At 44.1% G+C, this 20,993-nt stretch overlaps 1 protein-coding gene across 1 annotated transcript; it reads right to left on the minus strand.

Moving 5' to 3' along the window:
- Positions 1 to 5,038: 5,038 nt before the first annotated feature.
- Positions 5,039 to 19,912, minus strand: SNAP47 (synaptosomal-associated protein, 47kDa). Its single transcript, XM_010156295.1, has 4 exons — positions 19,368 to 19,912; positions 13,277 to 13,761; positions 8,955 to 9,085; positions 5,039 to 5,101 (listed from the first exon to the last, which is right to left on the minus strand). The coding sequence occupies exons 1-4, from the start codon at positions 19,862 to 19,864 to the stop codon at positions 5,087 to 5,089; spliced, it is 1,128 nt and encodes a 375-aa protein (XP_010154597.1). The 5' UTR covers positions 19,865 to 19,912; the 3' UTR covers positions 5,039 to 5,086.
- Between the last annotated feature and the right edge of the window lie 1,081 nt (positions 19,913 to 20,993).

The raw sequence follows: 20,993 nt of genomic DNA on the forward strand, positions 1-20,993 counted from the left end.
AATTGCAATAATAGTCTCCAAGAAAGCAAATTATGCTAGCACTATCCCACAACATCAACTGCTGTGGTACGTGAGCATCCAGGCAATGCTTCTGAAGATCCCAAAACCACAGCTGCTCTAACAGAATAAATATGCGGCTTTTGGTAAAATAGGGGAAAAGAACTGTACTCCACATGTTTAATTGGGTGTTTTTTGTTGTTTGTTTTTTTTTTCATAACAACTGGCAAACTCTGTTTTCTTGTTTTCCTTTCAGAATACATGTAACTAGCCCTCAGAAAGCTGCTGTGAAACGTCAGCAGCCCCTTTATCCACGCAGGGCTGAATTCCACAGCTGTCCCATCCTTTGCATCTACGCAAGTCACTGGTTTGAGAAAAGCCACGAGGAGCATCCTATCTAGCTGGAATGGCAGGGGAATTTTACGCAGACAAAATGCTCTGACTGAAGCTGGATGTCAGCCACAGCAGTGAGATTTATCTCGTAAAATATCTCTCAGCTCCTTCCATAAATCACAAGCAGCTAGAAATACGGCTGTGTGAATAACTGGTTTTGCAATTTGGCTGCCAAAGCAAAAATACAAAACAAATCATGGATCAAGCTTAATCTACCTTTTTCTGTTCTTACCAGAACTACAAGCTAAAACTCCCTGTTTCTATCCCAAATGAAACACTTTGGGTTCTTTCACTGTAAGAGGAAGGTGAGGCTGAATTCCCCAAACTGGAGGCAGCAGATGTGTGTAGGATGTGCACCAGGAAGAAAAATGACATGATCGGGTCTATCATCTTTATGATTCAGGACACGGGTCTGAAATAAGGTCTTGCCTCTTCCAGGGACGTAACTTTACTCCTTGGAAATGGGAAGTTCAGAGATGGCTCTCCCTCAGTCCTTCCTTTGAGCTTCTTCTGCATATATTTTATATATGCAAACATACATACAGATACATAAAGTAGCCAGCGCTACATAAAATGACTCCTACCCCTCATAAAGTCACAGTATAATTAAGATCGGAAAAGACCTCTGAAGGTCTTCTGGTCCGCTCCACCCAACTAACAGCAGCACCAGCTCCAGTGTTCAGCTGAGACAGGATTACAGGGGTTCAGCCTCAACTCCGCCAAACTTTTACTTCTTTGTAATAGTTTAAGAGTGAAGAGACCTCACTCCTTCAGTATATCCTAAAGGACAGTCATGAAAGACATGTGCTTCGTCGTTTGCAGATGATTTAGAGATGGTATACGCTGACATCTTTTCAGCAAGTGTAGTAAAAAGGCTTACCCGAGGCATCACAAAATTTATTTTCCAGCACAGCAGAACAAAAGCAGCAGCCATTCAACACCTCTACCTTCTGCTGCAGCAAGGGAAATGCCCCTGGAGGTTTATCACCAAAGTTCAGCTTCCCTGAGCCACGTTCTCACCCAGCACAACTCAGTTTGTGACATCCACTGAGGGCAGCATGGAAGCTAAATGCAGTGGCACGGTGTGCAAGCCTCCGAGAGAGTTATGCAGCAAAGCTGGGGCTGGCAGAGAGGATGCAAAAAGGAAGCAGGGACACTCCTCCTTCCCCACCCCTCCAAAGGCACCAATTTATTTGTAAATCAAAACTGTGCCCAAAAAAGGCCCAGGTTTGCAATGAAAAACAGTTTATTTTTAGTCTCAAACCGGATTACTTTTGATAGGCTTCTCACTCATTAGAGCATACTTAACATTTAAAACACAGAAAAAGGCACAATTGTTGAGAACAGAAAAGCTTTTAAAACACGAAAGCAGTAAAATGGAAACTCAGGCAGCTACAGGGCTCTGCTCAGTTCACCTGCCAATTAGGCTCTGCCCTGAAAGGCAGCGGGCGATGATGATGTGGTTACTCACACAAAAAATAAAAGGCAAGCGGTTCACTTTCATCTGTTAATTCTCTTTGACTAAGAGTCTGGTAATAAATCCCTTAACCCTTTGTCCATCAGCATCTTCAACTGTTCGAGCTGAGTGCTGCTGCTAAAGCCAATGGGACCCGAAATGGTTAAGATGCTTTTCCAGCACAGCCCACAGAGCTTGCTGAAAAGAGGTACTGGAATCTGAAGTCTGGCCAAAGCTGGTGACTGTTTTTGCAAAGCAAAACCGATGGCAAGATGTCTAGTTATCACTGCTCCAGCTCTGTCAGCTGCTCAGAGCAACAGTGCCTTCTGTGCCAGCACGTAATTTGGATGGTGAACCAAGCCTCAGCGTGGAACTCCGTTACACAAAGCCAAACAGCAGGTACGAGCCCATGAAAGACGCATTTTAAAGGCACATTTCCTCAGGCACTGGGCAATCTCACACTGAGACAGCCTCAGATTTATGCCACCAGATTATAATTTGGAAAGTCTGACTTAGCCCCATGGCTCTGCCATGGATTTTCTGTGCGACTTCAGGAAAGTTACCTAATATTCCCACGCACAGAGTTCTCACTGTAAAAAACAAGGAAGCAAATATTTCACTGCTCTCCAAATCCACCCTGTGCCAAGTGTTCAACTACAGCAGACTTGGGCCTTGCTGGGAGGTGTCCATCCAAGCTACGTACCCCAGGTTCTTGTACCTAGACAATGCAGTGCTGTTCAGGTGGTGATGCGTCTGCTCTATTTTATGCACCTGCTTAAGGAGAAATTCATGTGGTTCCCGTTTCTGCTTTGGCTTAAGTAGGAGCTTAAGCCTAAGACACAGAGAGACCGTCACAACACAGACCCAGATGGAATGACTCTAAACCTGTGAACCTGCTCAGTACTTTGCCCCATTACAATATGACTTTGCCACACCACTTGGAGACCTAAACCCAAAGTGTCAGGCACTGTACAAACAGATCGTATCCTAAAGACCTGACGATGGAGACCTGAGTTTGGTTTGGGTCCTGAGATGCCACTGTAATAATGCAATTTAGCTAAAGCCTGTGAAATATGATCTACCACCTCAATACAGTGAGTATCCAGCAGTAAAAATAAGATACAGAAAGTGTCATTGTGCAGGAAGTATTGCCAACTGCAGTTTGAACTCCCCAAGATCCACTCCATTGCCCCTGTGCAACCGAGGCCTGGATGCTGAAAAAGAGCACATATAACCAGAAATGGCTTTTGGATGCAACTTCCCCAGCCGAATTCATCTGTTATTAGGAAATCATAGAATCATGGAATGGTTTGGTGGGACCTTAAAGCCCACCCAGTGCCACCCCCTGCCATGGGCAGGGACACCTTCCACTAGACCAGGTTGCTCTAAGCCTCATCCAGCCTGGCCTTGAACATTTCCAGGGATGGGGCGTCCACAGCTTCTCTGGGCAACCTGTCCCAGTGCTCCCCACCCTCTCCGGGAAGAATTCTTTCCTGATACCTAGTCTAAATCCCCCCCGCTTTCTGTTTGAACCCGTAACCCCCTGTCCTACAAAGAACTGTCATTTGCAGTACTCTGAACCAGAGTGCAAACAGGGGTTTTGACAGTGACAACTTATGATTTAACACTGTGCTTCACCCCTGTGCTGAGCAAGAAGGGGGAACACAACCTAAAATATTCCAATTCATAGTCCCATTATAAACTCCAACCCACAATAGGGATTAAGTTGAGTAATGCGGCACTAAAAATATTAAGAGACTTGTTCACATCCTCTCCTGCTGCACCTGGAAATGGACAGCAGAGAACAGAAACATCGTAAACCACTGGAACACAATCTACACCAGGACATTTGTCAATGCCTGATGAGACAAGTGCAACTTTCCATAATAAAAATCTATGGGTTTACATTGCTTTAAGGTGCTTCCTGTTTGGGATTGCTGCTATCAGCGCTTGCCTGTAGCTATGCAAAGCGCAGACGCTCTTTCTGCCTGATCCAGAGTTGCATTTGGTGTACGAATACTCAAGTTCTACATCAGCCACTAGCAAAAGTGCTTCAGCCTGCTCTAGAGAACCAGGCTCTCTCAGAGCACAAAACTTCTGAGCACAGAAAACACTGGAATAGGCCAGTTTGACAGGACAGCAGGTCCCTTGTATCTGAAGCACACAAAAGCAGACAAATATTAAAGCATCAGCTCTTCTGAGCCAGTGGCTACTCAGAGAGTATGGAAATGTCATTGTTCACTACCTTATTCTTAGTGGCTGATTTCTCCCATTATTTCTTCTTGGGCTGAATCAGGAATCTGATTTTATTTACTTTCTCGGGGAATACTAAGTACTTACAGTGCCACTAACATACCACTGGCCTTGTCTGGAAAAAAATACTCAAAGCAGCTCCACAGATTTAACTACCACCGTTTATTTCGGTACCATTAAATACGGAAGGTGCACGCTAGCAGATACAAAGCACTAGTTGTGACACCCTCAGCCCCCTCCCGTATTGTGCCTTCCAAAAAAATAAATCCAGGGCATGGTCACCACACATGCCTGTTAGGATCAGTTGGCCGTTGATCGCTATAGGCCATGGAACAAGGCCATCCTATGAGCAAATCTGGTATTTAGAACCTGGAATGAATGCTTCCTCAACAAAACACTTTTTCTCTGACCTAAGGGTTGTGATTTCCTGATATGAGGGAATGATAAAAGGGTAAGTAAACATTGATGAGACTCTGAAAGTAGCAAAGGATTGAAATGGAACCATCTAGACCCAAGATGACACTGAGGAAACAAACATCAAAGATATGCACTGGGATGTGGGGGTTTTTTCCCCAGATGTTACAGAATTAACAACTTCAATACGTCTCTGTCGTCATGGCATACGCAATCTGCAGACAGTAAGTATCAGGGCAACAGTTCTTTGGCAGGAACAGTTTTGGAAATTACAAAGCGCTGGTTTGGCAAAATAAATTCAAATTTAGTGAATTCTCCCCCCAACCACAGCCCTTCAGCTAATATTATCCTATGCCTTCCCACAGCCGGTGCCACTGTGTCAGCCACAGCGAGGCAGTAGCCAGAGGCTCAGGCAGAGACCACAGCAACTTCATAGCCTGTTTTCTCCAGCTCTGCAGCAAGACTAAGAAACACAGCTCACACTGCCACAAACTCTTCTTTTTAACATAAACGTCCCTCCATGCAGTCCTGGTGAGGTCCTTTACTCAGGCACCGGATCACAACTGCAGATGCTCAGGGCTTCCAGCTCTAATGGAAAGAATTCAGTATCATTCCATAACTCCTGCTGCAAAACATCCATTGTTCTTACTGCAAGTATTTCGTTTGTGAGGAGAGAGGAAGAAGAACAACCATTTGCCTGGTTCTCACAAATTCCTCTTCATACATTCACAGGATGGTTTGGTTTGGAAGGGACCTTAAAGCCCACCCAGTGCCACCCCCTGCCATGGGCAGGGACACCTTCCACTAGACCAGGTTGCTCCAAGCCTCATCCAGCCTGACTCTGGACACTTCCAGGGATGGGGCATCCACAGATTCTCTGGGCAACCTGTCCCAGTGCTTCCCCATCCTCTCCAGGAAGAATTTCTTCCCCATGTCCACCCTCAACCGCCCTCTGTCCTTTTAAACCCGTTACCCCTTGTCCTGTCACTACCTACCCTTGTAAAAAGTCCCTTCCCGTATTCCTGTAGCCCCCCCAGGCACTGGAAGGAGTTCTAAGATCTCCCTGGAGCCTTTTCTCCTCCAGGCTGAACACCCCCAACTCTCCCAGCCTGTCCCCACAGCAGAGGGGCTCCAGCCACCAGAGCATCTTCTCCAACTTCCACAGTTCTGCTGGACTTCCTCCACATCACAAGTAATGAGGGGGAGAGAGATGAGCTCTTCTGGGATTTAAGATTTTGTTTTGGGTTGGTTTGGGTTTTTTTCTCCTTGTTTAGGATGTTTTTTGTTTTGTTTTGTTTTGTTTTTTTAAACAAGTGCTTGCCCTACAGATAATCAAAGAATAAAAGATCATAATTCTCAAGAGTGTCAACTGCTCAGAAAAACGCTGCAGTTATCAACATAAGAACCTCAAACACCTTAAATTCATTCATGGAGGTCTGATGCCACAAGTGTCTTTCTCTTCAATCCACGTCAATGCTTTGCACTTGTAACCGTTTTCCCCCTTTATTCCCCAAATCCTTTGCAAACATGATTAACCATCATCCTGCTCATTCCCAAAGTGGGTGCTGAACTGAAGCAGTCAAAGAAGCTCTCTGGGAACAACTGCATCAATGAAAGACAAGCCCTTGCTGCAGGCTAAAATGACTGGGCTGTGCTCACTGACAGGGGATGTTTGGAGAAAAAAGGAAAAGCAGCAGGCTACACCTCAGCAAGGAGCACCCTACAACCTAGCTCATGTCTGACCGCTTACGGCCACACAGCTGGAAATGAGACAACACTCCTGGTTCTCTGCCCTCAATTTATGGACTTCTCAACTATAAAGTGAGCAAACGTGGCAGTATAATCTTAGATAAAGCCTTGACATACCTTAGAGAAGCATCCAGTGTCTTGCTGACATGTACTTTCAAGATCTTCACCTCAGTGTTTCCAAGGGTTCAACACCCACAAAGGCCTTGTATGGCATTTACCATGATGCTGCCCCATGAACCCCACTGGAATACATCCCTGACCTCCACACCTTTCCAATCCACTTTTACTGGTAGGAACTTCAGTTCCTGCTTCAGTACTGAAGTACTGAAGGAACTACCGTCCCTTATCACACTTTCCTCCACTTCCACACATTTACACTTCCCCTCTGAACCTCACCACGTTCTCTCCTAACAGAGCCCAAAGATCCTCAGGTATTTCCCTCTGCTTTGCGCTTCACAGCGATGAGAAAGAGCAGTGCTTGGACAACTTCTGGAAGCAGCTGGAGAGACATCACCCCATACCAGAGGAGAGGCTTCACTCCCAATTCACAAGACTTGCTGGATGATGCTGAACTCCCCATCCTACATTTCCTCTGTTTCTCCAGTCACAGCAAACCGCTTTGAGAATAACAAGCACCAGCAAAGGTTGGTGTTCAGCTGTCAAGAACTGGCCCTGGGGAAGCAATTCCCAGAGAGTCTTTTTTACAAGGTGTGGCAAAACGTGTCTTCGATAGTATTCCATGACCAACAACCCTTCATTTTGTATTTAGCTTTTTTGGGTCTGGCTAAACATCAGAATTATAGTCCTGAAAAGATGACATTTAAGGGAAAACAACTAGCTCTTCTGAATACGTAACAGCTGTACAAAGCAGTATATGCACGCATGAATAACAGATTGCTGGTATTTGTACACTACGACTGAGAAATCCCCTCCCTAAAAATCTTCCAAAAGGTCAACGCTGCTTCAGAAAATGCTAATTTTTTAATAAAATGACAAATCATGCAGATAAGCTCTTTAAAAGATGAGAAGGGAGAATGATTAAATGGTGAATAGCTCATTCTGTTTTCAAAAAAGCCCAAGATATTTCAGTCAAAAGATGTTGACTGTATGTTAGTTACAGAAGGAAGTTCTGATCTAAAACTGTGTATTTATATGGTGATTCCTAGTAAGGAAAAGGAACAGGGGTTTTATAGGAATTATGGCATGTATCATAAAATTAATAATCATTTCAGTCATTAATAAAGAGGCCTGTCTTGGAACTAGATGATCTTTAAGGTCCCTTCCAACCCAAACCATTCTATGATTCTATGATTATTGGGAAAAAATCAGGCTGATTCATGGCCTGTCAGCCTGGCATTCAGATCCTCTCCCACCCACACCACCCCACAAGCTCACCCCAAACCATTAACTGGCTTAAAAAATTCTTGGCTTGGTGTGGTATAAATAAATACCAGAATTGTCTTTGAGATCTAGTTAATTTGGAAAGTTTTTTGTTTTGGTTTAAATAACACTGGCCATTTAACACGGTTTCTAGTTCACCATCCAGTACAGAGAACTTCAGAAATTTCTGAAATTAACTTTCTGCAAAGGTTAAACTCTCACCTACCCAACTGTCTTTTACTTAATTTTAATAGATGTTTTTCCTGCAAAAAGATTTCATTTCTAGCCAATCAAGTCACTACTAAGAGCTTGTGACTCACGAATGCACTCATGCTAACAAGTTGCCATATTCTAATACTCACCTATAAATTAAGAGAAGGGGGCTAGAAACCTGCAGGGCTGGCTAAGAGGCAATGGAATTAGGGGAAAATTCACCCGATGCCATCACCAAGATAAAGGGGGATTATTAAAGAGAATGAGATGCTATAGGGAAAAACAACATTTAAAAAATTATATAAGGAATACAGTTTAATCTTCAACCGCATCTTCTGATGGGGCTGTGATCATCACCAGGAAACCTATTTTAATGGAAAACCTACTAAAACCATACTCCTTTGCTTTTCCACTTAGTTCACTCTTCCAGATCAACCACATGCTACAACGAGATTTTCACTAAAGGTTCTGAACATCAGCTATGAAAGATATTCCTTAAAGAGCCACTTAGAGGAACAATATCAGGCTGGATTACTTGAAATAAATATCTTCTTCTAGTAAAATCTCCAACCTATTTCCCCTTTATTAATTTGCTGGACTGCATACCTATTTCCTAACTACAAGTTCTCTTGAGTGTGTTTACAAAACACTTCCTTCAACTTCATGGATGTTTCTGAAGTAGAACTGCTAGTCCTTACGGGAAAGGGTAAGATAGCACAGGGAAAAACACAAAAAAAGCTGAAAACTGTTTAATTGTCAAGCTTCTTAATCTTCAGCAAAAACAGGTTATGCTTAAGGATTATAATATTATCAGTTAATATATTTTGCTGATAATTCCTGATTTGTTCAAAATAGTTAGAAACAAAAATAAATTTATCAGCGTATTTTAATCACAGGCTTGATGAACTGATTTTTAAAATATGCCCATCTAAACTTTGGGAGAGGAGTATTTGTAATGGACGACTGTTTCTGATGATGAAAACACATTTTTGGGAGAGGAATATTTGTAATGGACAATGACTGTTTCTGATGATGAAAACACATGTTCTTAAGGAAGAAGAAGAAGTGAAACAACTCTTAAAGTTATCTCGGCTTATACCTGTTTAAGCTCTTTTGCTTCTTCCTGGGAGATCTCCTCTTGCTTCTGCAGCTGAACCTGGTCATTGTCCATCCCTTCTCTGCCTCCTGCCGGAGAGCTGGGCTGCACCACTCCTCCCAGGAGTCCTGTGGCTGTAAGAGAAATTCCCATGGTCAGACTGCCATCTCCTGTACCAACAGGGAGGACTAGTGCCCGTATCCAACTGGTTGACCTTTGCTTTGTTCCAGTCTGCGAGAAGACAAGCCCGCTCTGAGCCTAACCCAACATTGCCCGTTTAGCTGTTCTCCTAGAAAGGATTTGGGGCGTATTTTGTACAACACCCAACCTGGAGCTCACCAGGCTGCCAAGAGATGATTATCAAAGGCAACATTTGGAGAATGGGTTAATTTTGGCCTGTGAGGATTCATCTAAACAGAGAGCGAAGCAGCAGTAACATACTCCCAATCAAATAAACGACGATTCTCCACCTGCTGCTTCTTGTCTCTTCAGTCTTTTTAATTAAAGAATTTAAAAGTGATGGATCAGGGACAGAGCCCAGAAGTCAAGTCAGCAAACCCCTGAAACAGAAGGGCAATACTGACGCTAACAGCCACCCCCAGCTAAGCAGCACGGACAAAATCCCTCGCGTAACATGCCACCTGTCCTTTATTTAAAGCATCAGCTCTTATTGCAGTATCTGATACTACCCAGCAGGGACATGCTGCAGGGAGAGGCTGTTATTTCTGATGCAGATGGGTGCTGAACAGACACACATCTTGGCTCCTACAGGCGCTTCAAACATCTCCGAAGCTCTCCCACTTAAAGAGGCACCAAGAAGGAAGCTAATTCGAGCACGTGGCCTGACCCAGCACAGGACAATGACAGCAGCTCTTATGTACCTCAGGACAAAACTCATGTTGGAGGCCAGAGCTCACTGCCAGGGCGAAGAGCTGGTGCCCAGCTGGCTGGCCAACTGACGGCGCACACCCGACTGCTTTGGATAGCATTACTTCCCCGTGAAAAGGGAGACAAAAGCTAAATCAAAAGTACCAAACCCTAAATCCCTCTCAAGTAATTACTGCAAACTCATAATCCCTGGAATTATTCGGTTATCAGCCTGAGAGTCACTGGACTCAGACACCATCAAGATTTAAGACAAGAGAGTCATTCAGTGTACTAGTGTTACCCTGTGCAAACTCTCCTTGTGTTCGGAGGGGCTAAGAACCAGGCACTGGAAAACACTGCTTATGGTAAGTGGGGAGGGAATGACAGACCTTCCTATGACAGCAAACAACCAGACCAGATTCTGTGTTTCTTATCAGCTGAGTGTCACCATATGCTAATTATTTCACTAAAACCAAGAAATCTAATCATTTCACTCCATTAATCTTGCTGAGGACGAGAGCAGGAGTGGGATATGACAAAGGCACACAAAAAGGACAGGATGAGGAAGGAGATCTGGCAGTTCTTAGTGATATTCTATTTTAAAAGAAAAAGGGGGGAAAGAATTTAATAGAAAAGGGATAAACATATAAAAGTTTTGTTTCGTGTGTGTTAGACCCAGTTGGACTGTGAGACTCGCTGCCACCACACGAGGAAAAAAAGCTACCAATCCTCTGAACAAAGTACTGGAAACTCATAATAATGAGAATACTCAGTCACAGCAGTAAGCAGGAATAAGTCAGCAGCCCCAAAAGGGATAAAAACCTATGAATGCCAACCATCAGCTACAGGACTGAGACAGCACTGCCTTAGATACTGCAGATGCGCTCACAATTTCTTGTGTTTTTTAGTCCTGGGTAGCTGTTATCAGTCATTGCTGAGGATGTTATCGACTAGCAAAGTCCTGGCTTGATCCAGCACAGAAGAACCTCTGATACGAAACAAATCTCACTGCTCCATCCCGAGTATTCAAGTACCCATGAGGGTTTGTCCAAAAAAATACAATCAAAAAACACAGGCAAAGCAGCTAAAAATACTTTCATAGAATCATGGAATGGTTAGGGTGGGAAGGGACCTTAAAGATCATCCAGTTCCAACCCCCCTGCCATGGGCAGGGACACCTTCCACTAGACCAGGTTGCTCAAAGCCACATCCAGCCTGGCCTTGAAGACATCCAGTGATGGGGCATCCACAGCTTCTCTGGGCAACCTGTCCCAGTGCTCCCCATCCTCCCCAGGAAGAATTCCTTCCTGATGTCCAACCTCAGCCTCCACTCCTTCAGTTTAAACCTGTTACCCCTTGTCCTATCACTTTCTGCCCTTGTCAAAAGTCCCCCCCAGCTTCCTCGCAGGCCCCTTCAGGTAGTGGCAGGCTGCAGATAACCTGTTGTGTCTAAAACTCTTCAGAGTTTCCTCTTCTAGGTGGAATCAAGTCAAAAACTCGTAGGAAAGATGAGGGGGTTTGTATTTACTTATACAAATGTGCAATATGCACAACTTAAAAGGCAGGACTAGTATAAAGAGCCAGGATCCAGATGAGACTATGACAGAATGTTCACGTCTCTGAGCTGCAGAACCGAGGGCAAAGAACGCCCCGAGCCAGTTCGCTGAGACAGACGCACCTCCGCCGCAAGGATGTTTCTCCTATAAATCTCTGAATCAACAGGCACTATCTGAAAACAGAGACATATTTTATGCGTACACAGAGGCAGGCATGCATAACAGGCTTTTTCTTCCCTGCTTTTAGGGGAGAAAAAAAAAAATAGAAAAAAAAAGATTCAAAATCAGTATTTCCACCGTGTGAGCAGGCACGGAAAAAACCCAGAGGTTACAACGCAGTCCGTGACTGCCCTCTTGCGACAGGACACGGAAGGTGACAGACTCCAGGGAAGGCACAAACGAGTTTTGGTGGAGCTGGAGAAGTCAGGATTTCCATAACCTCCAGTTTTCTTTCCTGACATTTCCAAATTAAACAGTCAGAATGCAGGTGGGGGTAGGAGAGCAATAGACTCACTGACTCAGATGCAAACAGAGCAGAGCAGTGGGAAATTAAGCACAGTAGGGCTGTATAACCAATTATTTTATGTAACCAGCCCTAAGACCATCAGGAACTGAACACCAATTTGCTGGAATAACTCAGTGCTTAAGAAACCAGCAGGTTGTTTTTCCTCCAAGTTGTTGTGTTGACATTTTAGTGCCAGATGCCCAGGACTTACTTCCTTAAAAATTAACAATCTTTTCCAAGCTATGGCCCTCGACAACTCATCAACAAGAGGACATTATCCTCCCTGCCGAAGTCCAGTTTTAGCTTGGTGCACAGAAATAGGTCCATCTGTTGTTTTACTGTATCATTTTTCTACCTGTTTTTAATATAATGGCACTAAATCCATCCAGCAATTTGCTCTTTTGTCACTAACAATTGGGAAAAAGAGAATTCAAGCATGGTGATAGGAATAAATTCCTAACAGACAAAAATTCACCAGCTCTCCAAATAAATCCAGGGTTGGATTACAAAAATAAGACAACAAACCTCCCAGGAATTTTAGAAGAAGTAATAGTAGTAAAGAATGTCATTCTTTTTGTTGTCAAAGGGTCTCAGTCTCCACTGTGTTTTCATAAAACTGCTCAACTACGCATTCACCTAATCCGAGACCTAAAATCTCCTAAATCCAAACACCTGAACTACTCAAGTAACAGAATTCTATTTTTTAAGATATGGAAATCAACATGATGTTCATCCCATTTGCTATTTAAAAACTCGCTGAACTGGAGATTTGGTTTACACTTTCTAGAATTAACTGAACGACAGGTTTAATATAAGTATACTTCCAGCTACAAACTGCCACAGGCAAAATAGGAATGACAGAGGACTCCAAAGCATGTAGTCAGGAGAGAAGAATGGATTTCTAATGAGCCTTCCCCACAGAGCAGCACTATACTGGATTGGTGACCATCAGAAAAAGAATGACATTGTAGTTAAAACACCAACTGAAACTCAGATTAAGCTAATCCTTACACAAAGTGGTGTGGAGTTAGTGACAACCCCAGCCAAGAGCACAAGGCTCGTTCCAGCTGCAGGCTCTTGCAGGCCATTCAGCGTCAGCATCTACAGTCACAGGTTTTGCTACTGTAGTTGGGAGTAAATAAATCCAAGCAGAGTAGAACAGAGCCACACACTTCTGCCATCTCCACCCTCTCCCTCTTGGCAAGAGGCTCTAAAGTCACCTAGCAGTTATTTCTTGCATTTGATCAGTATAGTCTCACCGTTGGGGCAGGGGAGAGAGGACTTGTCTTGTAAATATTATACATTATTCTGAGTTTGAAAACCACTTTTGGTGGTTTTTGGAAACTTTTGGTGCTGGTGTTACCACTTACAGATGGATTGCTTTGTCTGTCACATACCTGCTTGCCAAATGGAGGTCCCCAAATCTGCCTGAGGAGACTTCCTGGTACCAAGAAATCCTAGGGCATCTTCCAAAAACTGTATCTTCTTGCTAAACTGCATCTCCAAGATGGGGATTGCTTCTGGCATCTTGGCTGACAAGAGCCGGTAAGAGGTGTCGGGCTTCCCAATGAATCTCTGACGGACACTGATTTCATACGGCGTGTGAACTCTGATATCATCTACATCCTTTGATTCAAAACGGTGAATGACCTGAGAATTGCAGTCACTGATTTCCAGGCCAGAAGCGAAGAGCGTGAGTTTTCCTGGCTTGACATTTGAGTCTGTCCTGTGGGTGATAATAACTGGAATTCTAATTATGATTCCTTCCTGGTTCTTCGAATCGGAAACTGTGGCAGTTTCCTTTGGCTTGGTTTCCAATGGCGCTTTCCAGAGCTTGCTGCTAAACGGCCACCAAGAAGGAGATTCGAGCTCAGTCAACAACCTAGCAGAGAAAAGAGGGTGTTAGGAGAGTGGAAGCCAGGAGAAGGGTCGTGCTACCCCACCAGTTCAAAGCAAACTGCCGCAGACACCAAGACTTCTTAGTACTGCATCCAGCCCTCTGTTATTTTGCTCCTAAAACCCATTCCCAGCTTACCAGCATCCATCCCTCTTAAAACCCAGCCTTTCTTCATTTGCTAACACATTGGAAAGCGGTCCCAGAATCTCACTGTTCTGATGTGAGAAATCCTAATTCCAACTGGATTTATTCAGGCCCAATTTACACCCATCTGTTCTTCAGCTGACACTGCCTTTTACATCAGTGTTTCCACACTTGGCCATCACCACCCACTGCCTTTTTCTACTCCTTCAGCCCCATAGTCTGATTCCAGCTTTTGCTTTGACCCCACACCCAAATTCCCGTTGCTGGTTAAAACACAGTGCAAGGCTGAGGTTGAAAAGCCCAGCAGAGACTGCCCGCCGGCATCCAGTGTCTGCCTCACCAGCAACGCTGGTGTGACTCCTGAAGCAGTCAGGCTGCCTTGCTGGCAAACTGGTGCCTTAGCTTGAAGGTAATCCGACTTGCTTTACGGAGGATTCAAGCAACTGCTCCCATGGAAGAGCAATGCAGAGCCAGAAATCCCACAGGGAGTCAAGCCCCTTCTTTCTAAGCAGGATGATGCACCTAAGCAAGCACCTAAGTTCATCAGCTGCAGAGGTAAGAAAGATCTAACATCATGCCAGGAGAATCAATGATAGGGAGGACACAATCCTTCTGTTGTATTTTCTACCACCATAGTCCCTTCCCCTTTTCTAGGGTCCTCTCCCAAGAAAGGATCATGATCACAGATCATTTTGGGTGTAAGCCTCACCAGTAGTCTTTCCACCAAAAAACATAGGAATGAGAGGAAAGGTGATGGTTTTGGTTTCATTTTCCATCTGCTGTGCTGCCTGCTAGCATCCCTCTCCGGGTCTAGACAGGAGTTAGAGGCAGAGCCCCAGTCAGCACCTATTTCTCCATTTCTCCCACTCTCATCCCCTGCTCATCACCCAAACACGTCCTGCTAGCAGAGGATCCTGTATTTCAGAGTGACTTAGGGACTGGGAAGAAATTTTGGGGCCAACTACATCTCCCCACACAGTGAACAGTAACTTCATCTTCACCCCTTCCTCCCTCCCACTGTGCAACCAGCCACCTCTGGTACCCCCCTCGCATCTGAGCCGAAGTCTCCAGTTGCAAACAGGAAAAGGCAAATCAAACCCTCTGGGATGCATCCACTGCTCAAACAACCCCCCTGGAAGCCAGCAGTGAGCTGGCTGGAAGCATCCCATAAACCAAACCAGGCTGCTGGCAAGTAGCCTGATCAGGTTGTTTTTAACAGAGATTCTCAGCCCACCCATCAGTCACTGAGCAGACCAGGAGGCACAAATGGATTCTCAATTAACCAGTGGGAGGAGGGAAAAGGTTATGTTTAAACCAAACCCCAAAAGAAAGCTCTAAGGAAACTCAACACAGATCAGAATTGTGTGTGTCCCCACCCCATAAATACCTTAAAGGCCATCCAGTGATTAACGTGTGCCACTGGCAGGGAAGCTGTAGTAGAGGCTTCTAATGAGGCCAAACCATGTCATAAAATCTTTAATGAAACACTGTCATCTTACTGCCACTACAAAAGCCTATTAACTGGCTTAAATCCTAGAGATGCAAGCCTTATCAGACCAAAATACAAAGTACTACTGCTTCACTGCTGTTTTGGACAGCCAGCTTGATTTAACTTGACTTTAAGTTTACTCTAGAAAGGTATTGCCTGATAAAATATGCATCACAGCAGTGCTGCTCTCCAAATATTTTGTAATGATTTATTTTCCATGAGAGAATCAGAGTGTGTCTACAGAAGACTTTGCAATTTTAAAATCTTGTTTAATTTGGCTGCAGGCAAAGTCCAGTCTGGAAGAGGAAGCTCTAACTGAACACACTTTGTTTACTAGCCATCAAAGTTCTGCACCGGCTTCAAAACAGACCTACTTAAAGAAATTTGTCTGCTAGGGAAAGCAGGAAAAGTCATATTGGGAGTTAACCACTGAATTCATGGATAGCGGAGGCAGAATGGATTGTTCCAAGAATCTACTCCCAACTAAAGCATGAACATCAGATATTTATGTAGATAGCATGCAACATGAGTAATGGGTCTGGAGCTCCCTGCTGCTCTCTGAAAATTCTGAGACACTCCTTAAAAAAGGGAAAAAACAAAAAAAAGACAAACCAAAGGAGACGTAACAAAGTTCTACAATAACAGAATTTGAAATGGCACAGTATCATCTGAATTCACCCCTAAAACAGTCCAAATTCAGCCCTAAATCTAGGAGGTTCAACTTAAGTTCAGCACCAAATGACTGACAAAGCCCTCAGCTCTGCCAGCACACACCACCTTCCAAATGTAAAGTCGTGCTCTAATCTACCTGCTGTAGCTAAACAGAAACCAATAATCTGATCTCATGGCTACAGGACACCAAGCTCTGTTCTCCTGGTGTATGAAAGTCACAAGAAGTTACTTCACGGCAACGACAGCTTACGCTTGTGTCTTAACCTACCAAGAGTCACTGGATTCCCACTGCCGCTCGGGTTTGCGTCATCACGCTCACCGTGAGAAAAGCGTCTGCGTTCGCTCACTGAGAAGCAGCTGCGACGTGGCAAGTCTAAACCTCCGTTTACATTGTGGTAACTTACTCCGGACAGCTTTGAGCCTTAATTTTTATCACTTTATCCCTTCACCCGTCTCCTCCCCTCTTTCCCCAGAGACTGACATCCTGGCTATGCGATGCCTGATTTACAGGCAAGATTTTTCTGCTGTACAGCCCGAACAAAGGCTCCAGCCAACTTCTCTGGCTTTCCACAGAGGAGTCACCCCTCTGTATCAACAAACTGTACGACCGGTCCTTATATACAAATGAAAACTTGGAACCAGAGTACCTTGTCCTCTACTAGCAGTATGTTAAAGAGGAACCAGTAAATCTGGCTTGATGTTTATTTTTGGTCTCTGAACATCTGCTAACACATCAGACTCGGCTCTGCTTATCTGCATGCAGGTCCACTGAAAGCAGCTGTCTATACCCAGGCATACACAAGAACAGAATTAATAAACCAAGAAAAAAAAGCCCACACAGCCAGGCAAGATAAAGTTAATCCAAGTTTTAAACATATGAAAGTAGATAAAGGGGCCTGTTCTTCTTATGAAAGACACCACCACCACACTGATGTCGCTCAAATAACCTCAAATCATCAGGCACTAAAGTTTGTTACCAAAGTTTCCTTCTGCCCAGAATCTGCTACACATGCAAAACAGTCCTGCGTGATATTACCCATGTAGCTGCTTCTCCTCAAGTTTCTAAAGAAAGCAAGAGTTCAAGAGCTTTACTAGACATTCTCTTCTCTGTTGCCCAGAGAAGCTGTGGATGCCCCATCCCTGGAAGTGTCCAAGGCCAGGCTGGATGAGGCTTAGAGCAACCTGGTCTAGTGGAAGGTGTCCCTGCTCATGGCAGGGGGGCTGGAACTGGATGATCTTTAAGGTCCCTTCCAACCCAAACCATTCTGTGATTCTACATTAACATATTTATCTCTGTTAACAGTCTGAATTACTCAATCTGTAACAATCCCATGAGCTTCAACCACGGTCTTTCCTGCTTTCTACATTGGTTAGGGACAGGAAGACAGGCATCATTAGTTTAAGAGAAGACTTGAGGCAGGGGAGGGTGAAAGCAGCTTTATGAAAAAACACACACAAACTATGCTAGGGAACTAAGTGTTAGGACTCCTCAAAAAGCACCCTGCAATTAAAACAGTTTTCCTTAATCGCTTCTGGGCCGCATTTCAGCCTGCGAGCAAACTGGCCAAACTCTTCCTACTGTAGATAAAAGGGAATCTCAGCTAACATTTGGCCATCGCCTTCTTTTATTTTTCCGTTTTTAAAATCAAAGCATCCAGCTCTTCAGACTTATGAGGACAAATAATACCTCCCAGTGCATCTTAACCCAAAACAAAACCCCCTTCCAAAAACAATGAGCAGGTATTTGTTTTCCTATTCATTGTTTATTGCTACAGAACTTTAAAAGCTATTGCTGGAGCTTTCCCTTATCCTGGCTCTCCATTAAAGGGGACGAGAATATCGCTGCAGCCATTGTGAAATCAACACTTTCTTCTAGACATGATATCCATCTAAAAACAGACGCTTCTTCCAAGAACAACAGGTTTGAACTCCATTGTGTTTGTTTCTTCATGCAGGTGTCAGAGCTTCTAAGACACACTCAAGGCTATGTGTCTTCAAACATTACAATACTGCTCTTACCCTTACTGTCTGCTTCGGGCTGCTCTCGAACCCAACTGCAGTGTACCAAATCGCAGGGTAATTCGCTTTGTACGTTCATCGTTAAACAGCAAAGTCATAATGTTCTGATTAAGACACCAACCATTTACTACTCACATCGAGATCTGCAACAGCTAAAGCTAAGCAACATCTCAAATGTGCTCCAAATCTCATTTCAATTGTCTAAAGGCAGCACTTGGTGGCTGGTTTTTTGGATACACTGGCTTAAGTGATTGAGATTACCACAAAGAGTTTAGTACTGTCTCTCCAGTTCTTACAGCACCACACTCTACAGCCAAAGCTCAGCAGTTCAGTGCTGCTCAACGCTGCTCATTTTTTCCTCAAAATGTATTGATTTCACCCAAATCTGAAGGCAGTGAGGATTCCCCGTAAGGTTAAGAGCAGTGCAGTTCAATAGCACAAATAAGGGAGCATGTTCTACAGCTATATCCGCACCACAGACCCAACCCTCACTGCTGTGTGTAGCTGGGAATTAAATTCTTGTGAAGGAAAGGGCACATATAAAGCCCTCAATTACACACACTTTGTAAGCAAAAACAGCCTCAAGAGCTGTCATGCACAGGGAAAGGAATACAATCTGCTTGAACTAAAGATTAATTGGTAGCTGTCTACTGATAACTCTCCAAAACTGTCTCCCAACTCAGCAGCCCACCTGCCATCTTCATTTCCTTGGAAAAGAACCAGCAAAGGGGAACTGTGGTTGTGTTTGCTGTGGAACAGCAACACAGGCTGGTCCAGGACTGGCAAAATTAATCAAAGCCAACTTCCAATGTTTTTCATTTACGCATATTCTAGGACATCTAATAAAAATGCAAATGCCATACCCTGTCTTGCAGTGGGGACATTAGTTTACCTCTCTTTCCCCTAATCAGTTGCCTTTTCTCTCAACACTTGTAGGTTGTTAATATTTTGGAGATGTCCACAACTTGTGCCAGTTGTGGTTGAAACTCACAAGGGATTAGAAGGTTATTTGAAGGAGAGAGGACAGGTGAATATATACAAAAAACTTCACCAGCGTGAAAAAAAGTCACAAAGAAGGAAGGACAGAAATACAGAAACATCTTATAACAAGAACTAGATCCACAAGAGACCATCATGGACTTAAACTTCCTTGAAAGTCAACATTTAGTTTCCTAAAAGTCTCTGTAGATCTGCCCCATAAATTTCAGGCATAAACAATACAATCTCACACCGACTGCTTAGCTCAGAGGATGCTACAGTACTGTACCTGTCTGCTACATCCATATCCCCCTCGATCTTGTTGAGTCCTCTCATGATGTTATCAAACTGCTCGCCCTGGTAATGCAGCACTTTCGCTGTGTCCTCCAGTCGTTTCTGCGATCCAGTCAACAACCCCGTCAGTTCTTTTCCCTTTGTTGACTGCAAAGCTGCTGCTTCTGCTCCCGCACCTTGGCTTGACAGCAACTGCTCCCTCCAGAAGTGCTCAAGGATGTTGAACACCACATTTCTGTTGGGCTGCAGAGAGCTGAACCAGTGCTTGGTGTTCTTCTCTAAGATGGTAAGGGAGCTGAAGATTAAATTTGAAGATTCCTTCTTGATCTCACTGATACTAGAAAGATGGAAGTTGACCAAAAGCTCCCCAGTCTTGTCAGCTGTAAATTTGATCGCGACAGGAGTCAGAGAGAGTCTGCCAGAGATCCATTGTTTGCTGGTGTCCAAGTAGTAAGAACAAGGCCAGCTATGGATACGTATGTCTTCGTTCATCAGCTCGCCGTTCTGATCCTCTTCTACAAGAGCAACGCTCTCAAAGCCAGGAGAAACTAGAATGAAAAAGGAAAAAACAGCAAGAATCCTTAGCAGTGTACAAAGGCTGATGTTACAAACTCTCGTAAATAATTAATCCCATCCACAGCTGCCTAAAGTACTTACACTGTAACCTTTCAGGTGTACCCCCAGGACAGACTTGGAAATAGGCACGGATGGTTTACAAAATTTGGTAAACATTCCTAACCATCCAAGTATTTCCTTCAGAACGGCTCACCCTTCCGAGGAGGGCTGTCAGTATTACTGCCCGCTCCATAACAGCACTACTTCCCCTTTTTACAACGTTCCCAACGTGTTCCAGCATGTGATTTACAACAGCACATTCTTCAAATGAGAATTTCATTAACACCCTGGATATTTAACACCTGCTGTGCTCTAAGTGTTTTGGGCAGGGAAGGTGCTTTATAATCAGGTTAGACTATACGTTCACATGCACATGTTGATATTTTTGGGTGGAGAACATACCAAAAACAGAATCACAAAAATCTTTTCACAGCCCCTTTTTACTGAAAAGCAATCATGTGAAAAGCTTTCCATTCTACACCCATCAGCAGAAGCAACTTCCCATAGACCAACAGCAACTGAAGAAAATCCAGAATATAACAAAATGTAAGCTCATGAATCTGAATGTACAACAGTCACAATAAATAACTGGTCCTTCCCCTTCCACTCTGAGCTGCCGACATCCAGGTACATTACAAACACACCTACAGTGTCTATCCAATGTATTCAACAGACAGCTGAAACCAAAACCACCACTGACCAGAACGCACAATGATTAAAGAGCAGAAATACGCAGCCACAAATGGATAAACACTCTTCAGAAATCGTCACTATCTCAGACCATCGCTCTTGGTCTCCGGAGAGACTTACAAAAATACCTTACAAAACTCAAGTGGATACTAGAACTTCTGGTAGAACACCACAGAAAAAGAAACCCCACACCCAAACCTGAAGTATTTCTCCTGTGAAACTGTTGCTCAGCTGCTATCAAAGATGTGTGGAAACATTATGAGGTTCAACAAGGCCAAGGGCCGGGTCCTGCCCCTGGGCCACAACAACCCTGCAA

Source organism: Eurypyga helias, unplaced genomic scaffold, assembly GCF_000690775.1.
Source record: "Eurypyga helias isolate BGI_N326 unplaced genomic scaffold, ASM69077v1 scaffold27147, whole genome shotgun sequence".
Lineage (NCBI taxonomy): Eukaryota > Metazoa > Chordata > Aves > Eurypygiformes > Eurypygidae > Eurypyga > Eurypyga helias.